This window comes from Centroberyx affinis, unplaced genomic scaffold, assembly GCF_046629955.1.
Source record: "Centroberyx affinis isolate AG114_WGS23_722 - 3 ecotype Tasmania unplaced genomic scaffold, CSIRO-AGI_Caff_v1 ptg001397l_1, whole genome shotgun sequence".
Lineage (NCBI taxonomy): Eukaryota > Metazoa > Chordata > Actinopteri > Beryciformes > Berycidae > Centroberyx > Centroberyx affinis.
In genome coordinates, this window is record NW_027279879.1 from 22327 (window position 1) to 42647 (window position 20321).

Here is a 20321-nt window from a genome sequence, read left to right on the forward strand (position 1 = left end):
GTCCAACAAGACAGGAGTCTTGAAAGACTGGAATGAGAAACTGAATAGAGCAATATGGGTATCATGATGTACAATATACATTACATCATAACTAATGGTAGTTATGATGTAATGTACTGTATGTTGTACAAGTTTGCTTCATTGAACAACTGAACCTGGTAATTGTATTCCTCCTTCCACACAGACTTATTTTGATTACTTCCTCCCATCAGTTTGGTCAGAAATATGTCATATTTTTTTATATTTCTGTACTACAGTCTACTCTTTACAAAATCATACAGTAGAATCTTGCTAAAGTGAATCCTTCAAGAATGGAAGGCTTTCAGACAAGTAAAATATTTTCTGTGACTAAAATACATTTAAATACCAGACCAAGGCTTATTCCAAATTTTAAACATCTATGAACCAATCAAATTCCTTTACATTTGCTATATTATCATTATTTTACTTACATCTATATTTTTAAGAGATGAATAATTAGTCGATAAATGGGCATATACAGAAATAAACTTGAGACTACAGTGAGACAAAGCAGCGGCATCGCTGTGTGTTGTGGTTCTGAGGCGTCTATTTTCATCGCAGGCCCCTGACTTGACATAGTGCAAAATACGTTTGAAGCACATATATAAACTGTAAGGTCACCAGACTGACAGTATCATTATCACCATTATTGAAAGATTTGCAGTTATCGTAACCTAGAGGGCTTTTACGTGATAACAGGCATCAGTTCTCAACAAGGTTATTTGGAATGGTAAAACTACACAGCCAACATTTAGAGACAAAAACTTTCTCAAAATAGCTTTTTTGTTCCAGTGCCGCTATGAATTATTAGCTATACTGCTGATACAATTTTGACGATTTGACTTATTTCTAACATTGGACATGCTTTTCATTGTCTTAGTTTAAATACAAAAAAGAGCTGTCTGTAATTGTCTAGAGATGCCATCTATAGTGCATTATCAGTTACTAATTCATGTTGTCCATTTTGATTTTGTGGAGTACCACCGAGTGGCTTTGATAAACATGACTTGATTGTTAAATTGTACATATTTGTAAAAAATTAATGACTGCATGCCATTAGTTAAAAGTGATTGACAGATATTGTTTGTTGCTGGCTGCAGCACGATATATTCTACATTACCCAGAGGGACTTTCATCTCAGTCTCTCTCTAGATTTATGACACTAATTTGGTCTAAAAATGTTAATATCCTGTCTACTAGCCGTTAAGTGAAAGAATATCATCACCATTATGTTTAAACTGTACAGAGTTGTAATTACTTTAAAAAAGATGCCTTAATTGAAACAAACATGGACTTTTTTTTTTAAATAAATGATACCACTCTCATCTATATATTCAGTCCAAGTATTTCATGTTTCTACTTTTACTGACAAATAAAAAAAACAAACACGACATCAAATTGCTTGCAAATTTATTTATTGTTGCACACTGGAGGACAATTTGACAAAAAGATCATATTGTATGATTTCTTGACAACGGGTCTCATCTAGACTGTGGTGCTCACTCTTCAGCCTCCTTCCCCTTTAAATGAATACAAGAGAAACAAGAAGTCAGTGGTTGACAATATGTATCTCTATGGAGTATTGAAATTGTGATACAACTATTCCTGGTAACATGAGTTTTGAATTCAGAAAAATTTTGTCAAATATTCATATGTCATATTCTTTATAGATACTGGCATTCCTACTAGCATTATTACTACTGAGAATGTAATGACTAGTGAATGAAAATAATTAAAAATGAATATACCCTGACAATTTCCCGGCTCTTGGCTCTCAGCTTGTTGACCTGGGACTCAGCGATGTCAGCGCGCTCCTCAGCCTCCTCCATCTCATGCTGAACCTTCCTGTACCTGGTCAGGTGAGAGTTGGCCTGCTCCTCCTGGGAAGCATGGGGTTAAAGGTCATGCCATTAACCATCTTACAAGTTGTACAGATGAAAACAACAGAACGAAAAATCATGCTGTACCATGTTGTCAGTCCTCTGATGGTAACCAAAATATAAAACAATAGGTATTGTTGGTATATTACTTCTTTAAGTCACATCTGTCCAATTCTGACAATATTAAATATACAGAGTAGTACAGATATTCCTTGAGGAACACTCACAGCCTCCTCAGCCTGGCGCTTGTAGGACTTCACTTTCAGCTGCAGCTTGTCCACCAGATCTTGGAGTCTGGTGACGTTCTTCCTGTCCTCCTCAGTCTACGAGCGGTACACAGTAAAATCTGTTTACTGACACTAAAAGGAGTATGATCATACCTCCTCATTTTATGTTAACGCCTACAAATCCCCTCGAGAGCATACAGTATCTTACCACAGTGAAGCCACTTCAGAAAGATTGACAAGAACAAGTACAACCGAACAGGCAAGAAATACTAAGGACAGGAATGAATGAAAGAAACAGCAGGACATTTTCCATATTTTCACTTTTAGTTGCAAAATGTCTTAAGGGGGATCATGCAGTGGTGCAAAACCGTCTCCACACAACAAATTGTTATCTCTGTCAATCAAGTTGCCCTTGAGCACAGTATAAACATGCTAAGAGTTCCTCCTCTCTCCACTTGCTCTCAGTGACAATGTGTAAAATTGCTCTATAAATGTCACACATGTAGCATACTCGTAATATACACATAGCTGCATGTATTTATAGCTGCAATGGCAGCATGTTTATTTTTAGCTTTGCTCTGTTCCAGCTCATGTCTTCAGTATGTCTGCTGTTGAAGCTTCAAACATATAGTGGTGATTCATGCCCTCTAGGGGTTTGAAACACATTCTACATACAGTTTGTCTGCATCCAGTCAAATTCTAAAACCTTTGAAAAAATACTATTTATTTGTAATTGTGTGTTCCCCCTTTAAATGAAATGAAATGAAATGTTCTGGTACATAATATAAGATTTACATTTTAGCTCTCTGTTTGTACCTGGTAAGTCAGTTCCTTCACTCTGCGTTCATATTTGCGAACGCCTTTCACAGCTTCAGCGCCACGTCTCTGCTCAGCCTCAACCTCAGATTCCAGCTCTCGAACCTTGGCAACGAGGACAGTGACAGGAAAGGTTAAGTTTTAACAGGGCGGCGCTAATATAAAACTGTAATGATCCATGTGGGGAGACTGGGTTGTTGTAGCAGCAAATAGTACAGGATACAGCCAAGTAGAATACAAATAAGATTATAGCAAATAGGATCCAACCAATAATTTCACTAGGATATGCTGAGTAGAATATGGACTACAGTGTGGATTATAGCATTATGAGGGTGTGGGAAATTACAGCAGTAGATTGTACTGAGACCAAATAGATATAAAAAATTCTGTGTGTCGTATTCACATTAATGTACAGAAAGTGTCTGGGCCTGTAGACTAGAGTTGCAAAAAAAAAGTCATATTCACCTCATGAACATATTCTCTTTACAGTGGTAGAAAAAAGATGTACAGAATGTGCCTATTTGGATACTCTGGATAAGTTACTGTAATGCAGAGAAACTTTTCTATATAGTGCACATACCCTAGCCTCCAGTTTCTGGAGCTGCTTCTTGCCGCCCTTCAGAGCCAGGTTCTCAGCCTCATCCAGGCGGTGCTGCAGGTCCTTGACTGTGACCTCCAGGTTCTTCTTCATCCTCTCCAGATGAGAGCTGGTGTCCTGCTCCTTCTTCAACTCTTCTGCCATCATGGCAGCCTACAGTGGAAGTAATTATAGATTAATAAATCTATCTTAAACAGAATGATCAAGGATAATATCTCATATCTAAGACCTAATCAGTAACCCAAATATAAAACAAAAGGGTAGATCCACCACAGAAAACAGGTAGTTTAGAGAATGTTAGAATGAGTTAGAGAAGGTTTTTAGCTCTTGGCACCAGTAAATATGATTTTTTAACCTGTATTTTGAAGATGTAAAAGGTTTGTTTAGGTATAAAATGTTTAGAAACAAATTTGTGGAAAATACAACTGTCTTTTGAGTTATGATGGGATTGTAAAGGTCATGTCTTAATATTTTGTCACATACAGACTTGCTTAGCTTGTCAGCCACTGCCCTAGTCCAATTTTGGAGTTACTTGATTGTTATTGTTTAGTTTAATACAAGCAAGTACTGTAAATGCTCTTTACAAAAGTTTGTTTTCTGTCTCCCAGTGTTTCTAGAATGTACACACGTTCCAACAACTCAGCTTCAATGCAACCACCAAAGTTATGTGTTATGAAACATCAGCAGTAGAATCTAAGTAGATGCATGTAGGAAATTCTGAGTATACTGTAATACTGTAGAGAGAAACCCATGGCTCACATCAGTGATGGCCTTCTTGGCCTTTTCTTCAGCATTTCTTGCTTCCTGGACAGAATCCTCCACTTCACCTTGGATCTGGACAAGGTCAGCCTCCAGCTTCTTCTTGGTGTTGATGAGGTTTATATTCTAAAAGGAAAATACAGTGAGGTTTTTACTTGACATTTCCAAAAGTGGCATATATCTTCACATTCCTCATTACAGAAAATACATTATTAATACCTGGGAGTGCAGCAGCCCCACACGCTCACTGGCATCAACCAGCTCCTGTTCAGCTATTTTGCGGCTTCTGTCTGTCTGCTCCAAGGCAGCTCTCAGCTCCTCGATCTCAGCCAGCATCAGGTTGTTCCTGCGCTCCACCATGGCAACTTGCTCCCTCATGTCTGCCTGACCTCTCAGAGCATCGTCAAGGTGCAGTTGGGCATCCTAAATTGAAGATAGTGCAAAGTTTATTTAAGAATATACCATATGTTTAACCCCCTCCAATTGTATTTTTGATGTATACAGTATTTATGCGTTAACACTGTACCTTAAGCTGTCCCTGGACATTTCTCAACTGTTTCTGGGCTTCAGCAGCCTGGCGGTTGGCGTGGCTCAGCTGAATCTCCATCTCATTCAGGTCTCCCTCCATCTTCTTCTTGATTCTCAGGGCATCGTTCCTGCTCCTGACCTCAGCATCCAAAGTGCTCTGCATGGACTCGATCACTCTCTGACTGTTCCTCTTGATCTGCTCTATCTCCTCATCCTTCTCTGCAATTTTCCGGTCAATTTCACCTTTGAGTTGGGTGAGCTCCAGATGAACACGGATGATCTTTGATTCTTCGTGCTCCAGTGTAGCCTATGAAAAAAAATCAGTGTCAGTTTTCTGATACATTAACCATTCAGGCCACTTCTCAAATGATTATCTTTGGAGGTATAATCTTTGCTTATTGATGGATGTATTCCTTATTAACAAAGTAATATACCCCTAATGAAACTGTTAAATCACTAGTTCCTTTTCTGTGTTGTTAACTGTAAATATGTAATTGTGAATGAATACCTCTGCCTCCTCTAGAGCTGTTTGGATTTCTGCCTTCTCAATTTCTACTGTCTTCTTCCCCTTTTCCAGCTCATGGATTGTCTTTCCTGATTCAGCAATATGTTCAGTCAGATCAGTGATTTCCTCTGTTGAGAGAAATAAAACATTTCAGAAAAAATAGTACAAGACTGAGACTGCATCCTCACATAACAGTAAAATCTGAGTATTATATGAAATGGTATTATTTAGTGGTAATAATGGTATTATAACAGTATTATCTTCATCATTATTATAATTATATGATATAAAATAGTACGATATGAAATCTTTGTCTGAATCTTTCTAGTGGAAAAAAGGCTAAACACCACAGGCCCAAACTTCAATATCTCAACTTCGGGATAACAGAAACTGTTTGGTTTAGGTTAGGTTCTTATACGTTGCAGGTTCTTGTTCTCCCTCTTCAGGGTCTCCAGGTGGTCCAGAGCTTCTTCATAGGAGTTCTTCATCTTGAACATCTCAGTGCTGAGAGAACGAGCCTCTTTCTGAGCTCCCTCCATCTCTGCCTGGCTCTCCTCATACTTCTGTTTCCACTCTGCAAGAACCTGAAAGTACAACAAACAAATGTGTGTATTTGTTCACCCGAGGCCAAAGTTATCAATGGATATCATGTACTAATACAAAAATATCTTACCTTGTCAAAGTTCCTCTGCTTCTTGTCAAGGTTAGCAGCCAGAGCATTAGCTCTCTCCACATCAATCATCAGGTCTTCCACTTCACCCTGCAGTCTCTGTTTCGTCTTTTCCAGAGAGGCACATTTTGCGTTCACAGCCTCAATTGATTCCTCTGCATCTTGGAGGCGCTGGGCAAGCTTTTTCCTGCAAAGATAGAGCGTTGGCTTATTTTGAATAAAGGGATTTTATTTTCCAATGTGATAGTATCACTATAATAAATATGTGTATCAGTACTTTGCCTCCTCAAGCTCCTCAGTGCGCTGAATGGCATCAGTCTCGTATTTGGTTCTCCACTGAGCCACCTCGCTGTTGGCCTTGGACATTCCCCGCTGCAAGTCAGATTTGGCCTCCTGCTCCTCCTCATACTGCTCTCTGAGCAGGTCGCAGTCATGGCGAGCTGACTGAGCAGCATGAGCCAGGGCATGCTTTGCCTATAACAGAAAATATATAAGCAATTGCTTAAATAATGTTTCTCACTCTTATGAAACAAAGTAGGGCTTTAACTGCGACCCCAAACCAGAAAAGAGCACAACACAGTACCTTGACTTCCTCCTCAAGGTGCCTCTTCAGCTCCTCAATCTGCTGAATATAAGCCTGTTTTCCCCTTGTCAGCTGGGAAACAAGAGACTCCTTTTCCTCCAACTGACGACCAAATTCCCCTGATTGGAATGAGGAAAAAATATCTCTCTTTTAGTAAATTAATCAATTAATTTCAATGTTAGTATTTTCTTTTGAAAATAATTCTACCCTCACATTTTACACTCACCATTTTCAGTCATCAGTCTTGCTCTTTGAACATTCATGTCATTAAACTGACGCATATGCTCTTCACTTTTTGACTTTAATTCACTTAGTTGATCCTCCAGGGAACGGCACATTTTCTCCAGGTTACCCTGCAAACAAAAATCGGTGATATAATTGTATTCTAGTCATGTTGCTATTGTATATTACAATAAAACATGGATTGTGTACATTATTGTATTGGAAAAACACAAAAATGTTTGTATGGTTTACCTTTGATTTGGCAACAGCCTCCATATTGCTTGTGAGGTCATCAATCTCCATCTTGAATTCACTTTTCTCTTTCTCCAGCTTCTGTTTGACACGCTGAAGGTTATCAATCTGCTCTCCCAGTTCTGCCACACTGTCAGCCTGCTTCTTGCGGAGAGCTGCAGCGGTGGCTTCGTGCTGCAATGTGGACTCTTCAAGATCACGACGCAGCTTCTGGAACTCAGCCTCACGCTTCTTGTTCATCTCAATCTGAACAGATGTTGCTCCACCCGCTTCTTCAAGCCTTTCACTGATCTCCTCAAGTTCCCTGGAGAGATCGGACCTCTGCTTCTCCACCTTGGCCCGAGCAGCGCGCTCAGCCTCGATCTCCTCCTCCAGCTCTTCAATACGAGCCTGTGATGCAAAAGTGTACATGGTCATGTTTACATATGCTGTATACCAACCCTTATATTTTATATACCCATGTAAATATAGTCAAAATATTATATTTGGATGGTGGATGTGACATGGTTGTTTTTTGAACCAAAAAGGTCCCAGGTTTTATGTTACAATGTTAGTGAGTGCAAAATAAAAATGCTCCTGAATTCCGACCTTGATTTAGATAAATGAATCAAACCAAATTATAAGTAAGACTTACAACAGATATGTGGTATTGTAAACTTTAGATTTCTGTCTCAGTCTGGACATATGCACAGTACATACCATTTTTGCTGGAGTATACACATACTTTTCCCTCCCATAAGCCCCAAACATCCATTTACAGCGTACCTGCAGTTCCTTGATTTTCTTGTGAAGCTGAATCCCAAGAGCCTGTTCATCTTCTATCCTGCTAAGGAGCTGGCTGGTCTCAAACTCCTTCCTTTTTATTGCAAATATAATCAAATATGTTACAGATGTACACTTTAAGTGTGGAAATGGGAAGAAACTAGATTAAGTTTCCATTAATTAAACTTTACATACTTCTTGATTTTCTCATCAGACTGCTGCTTGTCATTCTCCAGATCCATTATGGATTCATGGGCCAGTTTCAGATCCCCTTCAAGCTTCCTTTTAGCTCGCTCAAGGTCGATACGAAGCTTCCTCTCTTGCTCCAAGGATCCCTCAACCTAGTCAACAAGATTTGAATTTCACTTTGATGTTTCATGAATGTCTTATTTTACTGTTGCACTAATTGTAAGTTGCTCTGGACAAGAGTGTCTGCTAAATGCCTAAATTGTAAATTGCATATGAAATGCACAATCAATATGGAAGGTTTTTGCTTGCCACTTCAAAGAAATATACAGTATCTCACATCATCCACTTGCTGCTCCAGCTTGGTCTTGGCCTTAGTCAGAGTGTTGACTTTGTCTTCCTCTGCCTGAAGATCATCAAGTGTCTGCTGATGCGCCTCTTGGAGGGCTTTCTTCTCCTTTGTCAGCTTGGCAATGATTTCATCTTGAGATGCCATTTCTTCAATCAAATTTTTTGCCTAAAAATACATGTTTATCATTTAATTATTAGTTTGTTGGTAGTTATAATACACACGGTTAAGTAAATTAAAGCAGTAAACCTTGTTCTCAGTGGCATGTTTTTCCTTTTCCACTTTGGCCAGAGTGAGCTCCAAGTCATCAATGTCTTTCTTCAGCTCAGAGCATTCATCTTCCAGCTTCCTCTTCTTTGCAGTCAGCTCAGCATTAACCTCCTCCTCATCCTCCAGTCTCTCAGCTACCTCTTTGAGTTTGGCCTCGAGCTGGATCTTACTCTTAATGAGCCCCTCACACCTTTCCTCTGCATCAGACAAGTTCTCATTTTCCTAGAATTGTAATGGCAGAAAATAATTTAGAGTGAGTTGTAAATATCTTGTCATTGAAATAGCAATTTCCTCCCTCAGTTTAACTTACAGATTGAATTTGTAGCTGCAAGTCATTCTTTTCCTGTAGCAGAGTAACCATCTTCTCCTCTAGCTCTTTCTTCTTGGCCAGAGCCTTTGCTAGTTCCTCCTTGGTTTTTTCAAAGTCCTCTTTCATTTGGACCATCTCTTTTTCAGTCTCTGCACTCTTGAGAAGAGGCTTTATCCTGAAGTAAAGCTTCATCCATGGCCAGGTTTTGACGTTCATGAATGAGCGGATGTTGTATTGGATGGAATAAATTGCTTCCCTGGTGATAAAAGACACAGAGGAAAATTAGATTTTCGTCACTGGCTCTGTTATTATTAATTGATATATACAGTCTTGTGTTAGGACAGTTGGTTTAAATTGGTTCTTACTATTGTACATTCATATTTTTTTACTTATCAAAAGATAAAAAGATGTACATGAGCATGGCATCCCACTGAGTGTCACATTCAGCACCACTGGGGAGAATTCAGGAGGGCAGGTACATCCCTAATTATCTTGGCACCTGGGGAGGCTGACCTACATTGAACTCTTTTCAGCAGGGACAAGGACCGACTCTCCCAGAGAGAAGGACCGACTGCTGGACACCGGGCCATGAGCGAACCCAAAACAGGTATGTGTAACCGTATAAATTCAAGAGCTTTACAATAGAGAATTGCAGAACCCTGTTAATTGTGTTGTGGACTGTTTGACCTGAGTCAACCACAAAACGGACCCACAGACCTGTCCAGTTTCACCCCCTACAGAACAATCCTGAGTTTTGGGGTTGTTGTTTGACTCAGTCCTTCATCCCTTCTCAGTCAGGTCAGAGAGGTCAAACACTCCACAACACAATAACAGGTTTCCACAAAGCTCTACGGTCCTGACACGCTACGGCTACACACACAACTGTTTGGAGTTCACTCACATTCCGGCATCCAGCTGTCTCTGGTTCAGCAGGTATTGAGAAAGTCTCTGCCTATAAATACCTGGGTTTATGGATTGATGAGAAGCTTACATTTAAACCTCACATTGAAAAATTGGTGAAAAACCTGAGAGTGAAACTTGGTTTTTATTTTAGAAATAGATCCTGTTTTACCTGGCAGGCCAGGAAGAAATTGGTTATTGCTACTTTTCTGTCAATGATTGATTATGGAGATGTTTTATATATGCATGCCTCTACGACCACACTGCAAGCCCTTGATACTGTGTATCACAGTGCTTTACGTTTTATCACAAATGCTAAATCCCTTACTCATCATTGCCATCTTTACGAGAGGGCTGGTTTAGCCTCCCTTGGTCGCCGTAGATGGTTCCATTAGCACTCCTTTATTTACAAAGCCATTATTGGTAGACTCCCTGGTTACCTCTGCAGTCTCTTAAACTGGAATTTTAGGAAGTACAATCTGCGTTCTACTGACTCATTGCTCCTTACTGTACCACGCCCATCCACTGAGTTTGGAAAGACGGCATTCAGTTACTCTGCCCCCTGGTGCTGGAACCTCCTTCAGAAGGATGCCAAGTTAGATGCTCTCATTCCCATAGGTGACTTTAAAAGTCTGCTCCAATCAATTAAGTCTGAAAGTTGCACATGTTTCAATAATCCTCATCCCTAGCTCTCCCATTCTATTCTGTGTCTTTCTCCTGCTCTGTGTCTGTCTCCTGCTTTTCTAAGTGGGAGTCAGATACAGGGAGAGGAGTTTTCTTACTCCTCCCCCTCCCTTGCCCTAGCTTTCTCTTTCCCTTCCTCATTTTACTACAATAGGTCACGCTAAATGGATATTGTATAATGTGATACAGTTGTTGTACTTACTGTATGTATTATTATGTTATTTATTGTTGTGTCTTTGTCTTGTTGCTCTTTGTCATTGTTGTGTATTGGCTGCTGCTTTTGACTTGCCCAAGGATTAATAAAAAATAAATAAAGTCAGTTCCTCTCCCTGGGAGGCCCAGTGCACACTGACACTCTCACTCCCGCTCCTTGTCCCTGCTTAACAGAGCTCAAAGGAGGTCAGGGGAAATTAAGGGGCTGCAGCACACCAGGTGTCAAACATACAATTAGGGAAGTACTTGCCCCCCAGTATTCTCTCCAGCAGTGCGCACGGGGAGAAAGCCCGCTGGCACAGAGTACAGAGTACAATGAGGTATAGAGTACAAACTATCTATTGATGTTTTTATTGTACTTGCATTCTAAGATGTTTTGAATATATACTTTTTTGTCGTGAGCCTCTCCAACTTCAGTTATAAGAGCATAAGTATCAAGATAAATACACCTTACACACAATACCTATGTTAAGAAACATGACCAAACTACTGATATGGTCCATTGAGATACTCTGCAAAGATGGAAATGCAGAGTCCTGAGTCTCCCTGGAACTCATTAGGATGTCAGGCACATGCTGCGTTCCCACCAGTCCTACAGAACTGGTTCTTCACAGAAACTTTTCTCACATAAGTGCATAAGAAATTGGCCAAGGGCAACCACTCTTAAGTTACATACATAACCCTATACTGTACACTACCCCAGGGCCATGACAGTGAGTCAGACATCCAGTAACTGCATTATCCACTGTATGAAAACAGTGCGCAACAGAATCCATCATGCATGAATTTTTAACAGGTTGCATTCGGAGCTTGGCAGATTGCTTCAAAGAAAGATATAAAAACGTTGACATTGTTATTGTGACCCAAACACAAGGATGGGGTATATGCTGTTGCAACAAGTTACATTTTTCAGTTCATATGTTTATAGCAATAAGAACTAATTTCACTCCACAGTCTCAATAATTTTACTTTTGTCTTATTTAGAATGAATCCATATTTGTAGTCCATATTCAAATAACAGAGTTAAATTTTATCATGAAAGTTATGAAATGATTTGATTTGCCACGAGGGAAAAGTCAATGAACCTCTCCAACATTAGCGGGGAAATAATAACTTATTTGCAAAAGTTTTAACAAAATCATTCCTGTAAGAGTTAGTCAGTCTTACACAATACTTTGTTGGGATTTTGCACTATAATTTTTTCAACTTTTGGCTTTGATTAGTACTTCATAAAACAGCAATGGCCTGATTTATCTTCACAGAACTGTGGCTTGGTGTGGCATAGATTTTCTTTTGGCAGTGACTGACTCAATGCCCAGGCGGCGAGCAAGGACAGCTTTCAAAACCATGAACCTACTGCTACCACACTTCATGTTAGCGCTGGACATCAAATAAGCAAATCAGTTACTGAGCCAAAATATATATATGCCACAGAAATGCATCTGAGTTCAATGAAAAAGGATTGGGCCATAGCTGAAAAGCCCATTGACATACATTGTAAAAAAAAACAGCTAATCTGAGCTGTACATTAATCAAAGCCAGCACTGCTATGGTCCTGATATTAGGAGAGACTGACCAACCCATACAGGACAGGGTTTTTTTTGCCTATTAATGATAGGCAAAGATGAATAGATAAAATGTCATTTTAAAAAAAATCACTTTAACAGCAGAGTAGCAAAGAGTCCACCTGTTTTTTGCTAGATATGCTATATTTGTAGTTTACAAAATAGCAAAATTACCGTCTCTGCATCATCTTGACAAACTCTTTCCTCATAACGTATCCTCTGCAGAGAGCCTGAGTCATGGTCACCAGCTCAACCAGTTTCTCATCTCTCATCTCCTCCAGCAGACCCAGTAGACCAGCTTTGAAGAACACCTGTTTATAGATTTCATGATAATGACTTAATACAATTTTTTTCTGTTTTGGGCAACATAGTAATTTCATTATTTCATGATTATAATTTTGTCTGTTGCTTTACCTTGGTATGGCCAAACTTGTACTGTGATTTGTCCACATCTATTGATCCCAGTAGTTTCTCTGAGGCCTTCTTGTTGTCGATGAACTGTCCCTCTGGGATGACGCTGGCATTCAATACTTTGTATCTGACAGGATTGTAAGAGGGATGGACTTTACTTCAATCGGATCATTATGAAACAAAATAATTACTGTATGTTGACACGTGGACTAAGAGGTACAGTAAGAGCTACCTCTGCTTGAAGTCACCATAGAGGATTCTGCTGGGGAAACCCTTTCTGCAGATTCTGATACCTTCCAGTACACCGTTACACCTCAGCTGGTGGATGACCAGGAAGTTCTCCATAAGACCTTAAACAAAATAAATAAATAAATAAAGCCTTGCATAACTCCTCCCTTCTACTCATTTATATGAGGAATATGACACTTGAGGGCTAATTCAAACACATACATTAGTTGTATGTGTTTGAATTTTTTTGGTTCATCAGGACCTACCTGGTGTTTTTGATTCATTAGGAATCAAACAGCGCACAAAATGTGGATGAGTGCTCCTTAAGTTGGTCATCAACTTGCCCAAGTTCTCCTGTTAAGGGACAAAGTAACATATTTATAATTTCCATTATGTAATAATGATGATGCTGACATGCTGCAGTGATACCGGCCTAATGCTCAGCATCTCAAACAGACATTTCATTGTAATCACAATTTTTCCAATTATTCCACTACAGAATGTCATTAGGCCTAATGCATGCACATCCTTTTCAAGAAAATGTGCCAGAGGAAACAGATTTATTAAATATGCATACAGCTCTTAATTTGTGTTTATATCAGCCTATTTTCATAATTGTCCATTGTTCTCAGCTGGAGCAGGTGTTCCCACAGCATCGTAATTTCCATAACATTATGCCCATTATGCACATTGCCCACCATGGCTTATATAAAGGAAGGATGTCTTTATTTATAAATAGAAACAGCACAAGAAACGGAAAAGGAGGCACATTAATCAAGTTTTATAAGCCGTTTTATAATGCAAAACAAATAACAGCTTAAAAACGTATTCTTTAACGAAAATTGATGTTTCAGTTTGTAGAGACTGAAGGGGGATGGACTTTTGTCACAACATTTGACATTTGAGATATCAAAATTTAAATCTATGTTTTTTACTTCAAAGACTAATGTTCAAATTTTTGGTGGACACTAGTGGTCTCAAGAATGCTTTACATCTATGTACATTCAAATCTGTGCATAGGCATTTTTCTATTGATCCCTGGAGTAGAAATTTGTCTTTTTGCTTGCCCCCCTCCATAGGTTAGGGAAATCCATGTTGAAGGAAGGTCGCTCTAATCAAAATGCCACCTGCCTCCGAAGCAGAGTGCATTATCCAGGAAACAAACTAGCCAAGAAATCTACCCGCTAAGCACTAATGTATAGGCATGGTTCTTGTATGAGGCCTATGGTTAGGATGTCCTTTCATGAATAACCTCCTACAATATTTATAAGCGATGAGAAAAATATTAACAAGTGATCAGAAAAAAATAAAACAATAAAAATTACCCTGAAGAGAGCTGACACAGTCTGGAATGAACCACCCTTCTTCTTGCCCTTCTTACCACCCTTTGCATCTGCAAAATGCATTTACAGTTATATTTTCAACAGCTTTTGTGTAAATACATAATCCCCATATATGACCTATTTACAGAAGGTCAATATGTTAATAAAAAACTACTGGGGATATATTACTTCTTTAAAAAATGTCTTTACTGAAATTACCACCATATCTTACTCTTGGGAATATAGAAAACCATTACCTTCTCCAGAGGCATGGGACACGTACAGCATGGCCAACAGCTTCACTGAAGACTTCTGGTAGAGCTGAACAACAGAATCATTCAGGGGGTCTTTGTTCTTATCCAGCCAGCCTGTGACGTTGTAATCTACAGTACCAGCATAGTGGGCCAGAGCAAAGTGGGCCTCGGCTTTGCCCTTTGCAGGTTTAGGTTTCTCAAAGGCCTTGGTTTTACCAAGATGCTGGTCATTCAGTTTGTTCTTGAAGGTAATGTCTGAAGCTTTGGGGAACATGCACTCCTCTTCAAGGATGGAGAAGATGCCCATCGGCTGTTAAAGATAACACAAAATGAAATTCTTAATTGATGTACATCGGGTGTAGATAATTATTAATTCTGTGTTAATTGTTAAGAATCTCTCCTGCAGTACCTTCTCAATCAATTCAATGCAGGCAGCCAAGTCCATGCCAAAGTCAATGAACTCCCATTCAATTCCCTCTTTCTTGTACTCTTCTTGCTCCAGGACAAACATGTGGTGGTTGAAGAACTGTTGCAGTTTCTCATTGGTGAAGTTGATGCACAGCTGCTCCAAGCTGTTGAACTTGGGGTAAGAAAGGAAGACACAGTGCCATTGCTTGTGCGTGTTCACTCTGAATAAACTAAAATATTATTTTGTGTTGTTTACTTACATCAAAGATTTCAAATCCAGCAATGTCTAGCACACCAATGAAGAACTGTCTTGGCTGCTTAGTGTCCAGCATCTCATTGATTCTGACGACCATCCACAAGAACATTTTCTCATAGACAGACTTGCAGAGAGCCATGGTTGCATTATGCACCTAGATTCAAAGAGATCAATTGAGTTCTGGTTATACACAGTGTTGGGCAAGTTACTGAAAATTAGTAATTAGTTACAGTTACTAGTTACTTCTCTCAAAAAGTAACTGAATTACTTTACCAATTACTGCATAATAAAAGTAATTAGTTACTAGGGAAAATAACTTTTGCGTTACTTTTAAATGTCTGCTTCAATTCTTTTATTACACATAGCTATATTATTTTAGTGTTGCTGTGGCACAGTGTGGGACAAGACAACTGTCCAATTTTATCTATCATTGTACCCATTATCACTATGATGAAAAGTAAGTAGTGGAACAATAAAACACAATAGATATGTTTTGATAGGCGTATTTATTGTAGCCTCAACAGGCCTTCAAATCAAGCATTAGTACACTGTGTGGGCTAAGTTACCGGACCGGTAGCAGTGTTGGCAACTCTTTTCCAAGGAAAGTAGCTATTGGCTGCTCAGAAAGTCGCTAGAAGTCGCCAGATGATGTCATATGATAATTTGCATATCAATATATAATGCTGCACTTGTTATGCACGCCGTGGCATAGCCCGTTTTAATATAAGTGCTGACTCTCTGACTTTCGGCATTCGCCGGTAACAATTACAAGTGGACCCTATCCTACAGTCCCTGCTCTCAGCAGAGGGAGGGAGCTACGCGCTTTGTGTGGGAAGCGCTGTGATCATCAGACCTCTCTGGATTAGACAAGCAAGTAGAGAAAACCGGCATCAGCCGTACCAATTTATTGCCAAATGCTTTGGGATTCAACACATTAACATTGCTTCCCATGGTCAGAAAAATTCGCCAGATTTGTCGCTAGTCGCTTTTGAGAAATAAAGTCATCAGGGAGGTTGGTAGTCTTTTGATTCACTTGCGCCACCGTAAAGTCGGATGATCATAAACCGGATAATCCAGTAACGAGTCCATTTCAATTTCAGTAATTGTAATTGCGTTATTAATTTGAAAAAGTAATTAGTTACATTACTAGTTACTGCCAAAAGTAGTGGAATTACACGTTATTCCCAACACTGGTTATACAACACTGAAGGTATTTTTTCTATTTATTGCTTTAGTTTCACAAGTGTTCATCTTTATGTAAATTACCTGTGGCACAGTTTGTCCTTTCGTCACCATTTCATTGCCGACCTTGACTCTTGGATAACATAAAGCCTTGAGCATATCAGCAGAGTTTAGGCCCATGAGGTAGGCGATTTTATCAGCCTCTGATGAAAACAGAAAGTTGACCCAAATCATTGAATTGTGCTAATAAGTTACAAACGGTGATTAATAGTTATGATGTGAGAATATTTTTACAGTGCAATAATTTACAATTATTTCTGTGGAAATAGCTCTCATTGCTGTTGTTGGGTATTCTGGACTGGATGTAGTGGAAGGGCAACATTACAATATTTTAGTATTGGTAAATCGGCTACCAGGTCGTTCTAACTATGATATTAAGACATTTTAATCCAGTATTTACCCTCAGTGCCATCAGGCTCAGCCTGCTCTTCACGTTGTTTTTGCTTGAACTTCATGCTGCCATGGTGCAACACAGCTCCAGTCAGCTTGTAGATGCCGATCTTCTCCTCCGCAGTGAAGCCCAGGATGTCAATGGCAGTCTGTGGAAGAAATTGACAAAAATCATTGATTTATTTAACTTGTTTCTCTGAGGTTATTTCAAATACTTTTTGTCTTTCAACAAACAAAAGACAAATAAAGGTTTATAATAATGTCTGGCTGTATGTAATCAATAACTCAGACAGGAGACAATGCTGATTATGGAGAAACCCCAAAGTAAATACTATTATAATATTGAACCCCTTTAAAATTACATTGTAATGTTTAATGCTCAGAATTTTACAGTGCTTCTACTTACATCAGTGGCGATGAACTCCTCAATGTCATTGATACTCTTGACTGTGATTTCACCCTGACTGATCATGGGATAGTCGTAAGGGTTGGTGGTGATCAGAAGAGCCTCTGAAAGATATTTATTGCAATGCAATATATGGATCCAGGTGCACAGTATATATTTAATACAAAACCCAATATCACTTTTTTTATGAAGTCTCTCACCTAGAAGCTCAGGTTTGTGGCCCGTCATGAGCTGGTAGAAGATGTGGTAGCTTCTCTCAGCAGACAGCTGGAACGTCACTCTAGACTTCTCCAGCAGGTCTATAAAACAAAGCAGTGAATGGGTTTACAGTCTGTCCACGCATCAAACCCTTCTGGTTAATATATGGTGGAAGCTTACATGTTTCAATATCAGCTGAAGCCAACTTTCCAGTTGTTCCGAAATGGATTCTGATGAATTTACCCTGTAGGAGAACTCAACATTCAGTATGGAGGCATATGGCACTAAATGAGATGTATTTAAGTCCTAGTTACTTCTCTCTATTCACATTATTTTGTATTTCTATTTAACTATCTGGCAGTACTATATAGTGCTCAAACAAAGGCAGTAAAATGATAACATCACTCAGTGTGTTTTGCTTTACCTTTTTATTACCAGCAGATTACTTACAACCTGTCAGCGACCTATACTGTATGTTATTACCTTCATTTTCAATACTGCACCACATACATAAAATACTGAAGATGGTGGACTACCTGAGCATCTCACAACTACAAAACATTTTATATAGAAACATAGAACTCACAAAGCGGGATGAGTTGTCATTCCTCACAGTCTTGGCATTTCCATAAGCTTCAAGCAGTGGATTGGCTGCAATGATTTGATCCTCCAGCGACCCCTTAAGATGATGTTAGATGATGTGTTTGTGTTTTCCAATTTAAGTTTCCATAAATGTCATAAATATACCACATATATGACATATTTACCTGCATTTTTCCAGAAACTTGCTCAGTTTTCTTTCCTCCAGCCACTGCGATTGTCGCAAAGTATTGGATGACACGCTTGGTGTTCACAGTCTTTCCTGCACCGGATTCTCCGCTAGAACACAGATAATTGTAGGACACATGGGTTGGGTCAAGTCAGACATACTCTTACTTGCCCAAATCAGCTCTCTTTAGAATAGACTTACGTAATCAGGATTGACTGGTTCTCCCGATCTGTTAATGAAATATGAACATATTCTCATTTATCGTACTCAGTATCATTGCACTGTATATTAGAGTAGTAAAAGTGTCTCAATATGTTTACCCGTGAGCATGAACTGATAGGCGTTGTCAGAGATAGAGAAGATGTGGGGTGGAGCCTCAATCCTCTTTTTGCCTCTGTATGCTGATACAACCACAGCGTCATACACTGGGAGCCACTTGTAGGGGTTCACAGTGACGCAGAACAGCCCAGAGTAGGTCTGTTTTAAGAGGAGGATATATATTTAAACGTCACTTTTTAATTACACTATATACAATAAAGTTTCACCTAGAGTTTGAATTGGACTCACGTAGATCATCCATGCTGCATAGCGCTCTTTGAGGTTATACAGCACAGTGGGCTCACTGAGGTGGGTCATCATGGCCATGTCCTCAATCTTGTCATACTTTGGAGGATTCATGGGGTGGATGTCATCGTCTTTTACAGTGATGCTCTACACCAAGAGAGCAGAGAATTAGTAATGTGTGTAGCACCATTACTAAATAAAGTGTGGGGATTATTATCTTTATAATTAAGCGGTGCCTATAATACAATAGGCACAATTTAGCTAATAGACATCCACTTACCTTCCCACACAGAGTTTCAACTGTGGCTTTGCCACCCTCTCGCTTCACAAGTTTCCCCTTGAGATACATCTGACTGGGCTCAGCCACAAAGTAAGCTGTTTTAGCATCAAAGGGGGTGTTCTGGGCCTCAATCCTCTCCCTTTCAGGTTTCCTGAGGTAAACGGCCGCTGGGCCAAAAGACTCCATTTCCGGGTCACCCATGATGGCTCTTTACTGCAAGTGATGAAGCGAGACAGTAGTCATTCATTTTAAAAGCAGTGGTCGGGGGTCAGAAATGAGGGGCTAAAGGGATAGGTAGACAGGTAGAATAGGTGCACAAGTAGTAACTTCTACAATGGCTACTACTGTAGTCAAATGAGGTTTCCTAATGTCCCATCATAAAGACTGTTGGTATACCAGTATTTAGCCAAGGTGTGGCAAAATTATGATGTTCTAGGGAATGTTCTAGGGATCCATACTCATGACACCTCTGTTCCAGGTAAGATTAAAATGACAAAATATTTACTTAAAGTAAGCCCCTTTTAGATTAGATTAATCTTTAGGGTGTTCTTGTAACTTTTTCAGTTTTCCCCTTTATGAGCATACAAAATTACAGAACTTTGAATGCTATATGATACACTTTGGCTTGTAAGCCAAGTGAGAAATTATATACTTAAATTAAATACCCCATTATCGGGATATCCAAGTTCATTAGTTTAATCCTTATGTTGCATAAGCAGTTGCATGTACGTTATTTACCTTTTCTGATGCCAGTGATGCAGTAGTTGTGTTGATACCTGAAAGGAAAAAATAATTTAGCTTAGAAATACAAACACTGACAAGCCTCATTAAAACTAACATTCGTACCATTCAGTTGCTTACTTAATCTTGCTAAAGAATTGATGTTCAACCAGTAATAAAAAGTCACTGAGCAGTGAAAAAGTACAATACCTGTCTCACCTTTGTTGGCAGCCTGTCAGTTCAAAGCTTCTGTGGAGCCTGGGAGAGTTTCTTTTATAGAGACATCTCCGGCCACCCAGCAGGAGCAGCCCTCCTGTTAAGGTCATTGAGCTTATCTTGGATGAACTTTTGGTCATGGATGTCTGCCTCATCTCATCATCAGTGCTGATGTCACCTTATACTGTATAATGAAAACAAACATTAAATGAAACCCTAGACACAAATTGAAGCTCCCTGTCTAAAAACTGAGCATGGGTGAAACATGATGATATTATTGAAGACATTCTAACGCGTATTTTTGAGATACTGTTGTCGCTTTTTGGGGGAAATGCAACTTCAGACTCTACTGAAAGA

General features: G+C 39.3%; 1 protein-coding gene across 2 annotated transcripts; it reads right to left on the bottom strand.

Moving 5' to 3' along the window:
* Positions 1 to 1419: 1419 nt before the first annotated feature.
* On the bottom strand, positions 1420 to 20013 carry LOC139649811 (myosin heavy chain, fast skeletal muscle-like). 2 transcript variants are annotated; one of them, XM_071526313.1, is made up of 41 exons: positions 19959 to 20013; positions 19767 to 19804; positions 19029 to 19241; positions 18752 to 18895; positions 18505 to 18661; positions 18386 to 18413; positions 18183 to 18294; positions 18002 to 18094; positions 17596 to 17659; positions 17418 to 17516; positions 17218 to 17321; positions 16822 to 16960; positions 16446 to 16564; positions 15184 to 15333; positions 14925 to 15095; positions 14519 to 14825; positions 14265 to 14332; positions 13206 to 13293; positions 12944 to 13061; positions 12715 to 12838; positions 12475 to 12611; positions 8939 to 9194; positions 8608 to 8850; positions 8350 to 8526; positions 8019 to 8164; positions 7827 to 7917; positions 7062 to 7451; positions 6814 to 6940; positions 6588 to 6706; positions 6282 to 6478; positions 6008 to 6191; positions 5753 to 5918; positions 5338 to 5462; positions 4828 to 5136; positions 4521 to 4724; positions 4302 to 4427; positions 3525 to 3695; positions 2945 to 3049; positions 2129 to 2224; positions 1770 to 1901; positions 1420 to 1541 (listed from the first exon to the last, which is right to left on the bottom strand). In XM_071526313.1, the coding sequence occupies exons 3-41, from the start codon at positions 19227 to 19229 to the stop codon at positions 1521 to 1523; spliced, it is 5808 nt and encodes a 1935-aa protein (XP_071382414.1). In that variant the 5' UTR covers positions 19230 to 19241; positions 19767 to 19804; positions 19959 to 20013; the 3' UTR covers positions 1420 to 1520. The 2 variants fall into 2 exon arrangements, with proteins under 2 accessions (XP_071382414.1, XP_071382415.1); XM_071526314.1 differs by having other exon boundaries at positions 19968 to 19985.
* Positions 20014 to 20321: the final 308 nt, after the last annotated feature.

What these genes read in the sequence shown, in the direction of transcription:
- LOC139649811 (XM_071526313.1), bottom strand. Translation starts at nt 19,229, where the DNA reads ATGGGTGACCCGGAAATGGAGTCTTTTGGCCCAGCGGCCGTTTACCTC. An exon ending in AACCAGTCAATCCTGATTAC is followed by an intron (nt 18,295 to 18,385) that starts GTAAGTCTATTC and finishes TCTGTGTTCTAG; the next exon opens with CGGAGAATCCGGTGCAGGAA. An exon ending in AGAGCCGGGAAATTGTCAGG is followed by an intron (nt 1,542 to 1,769) that starts GTATATTCATTT and finishes ATTCATTTAAAG; the next exon opens with GGGAAGGAGGCTGAAGAGTG.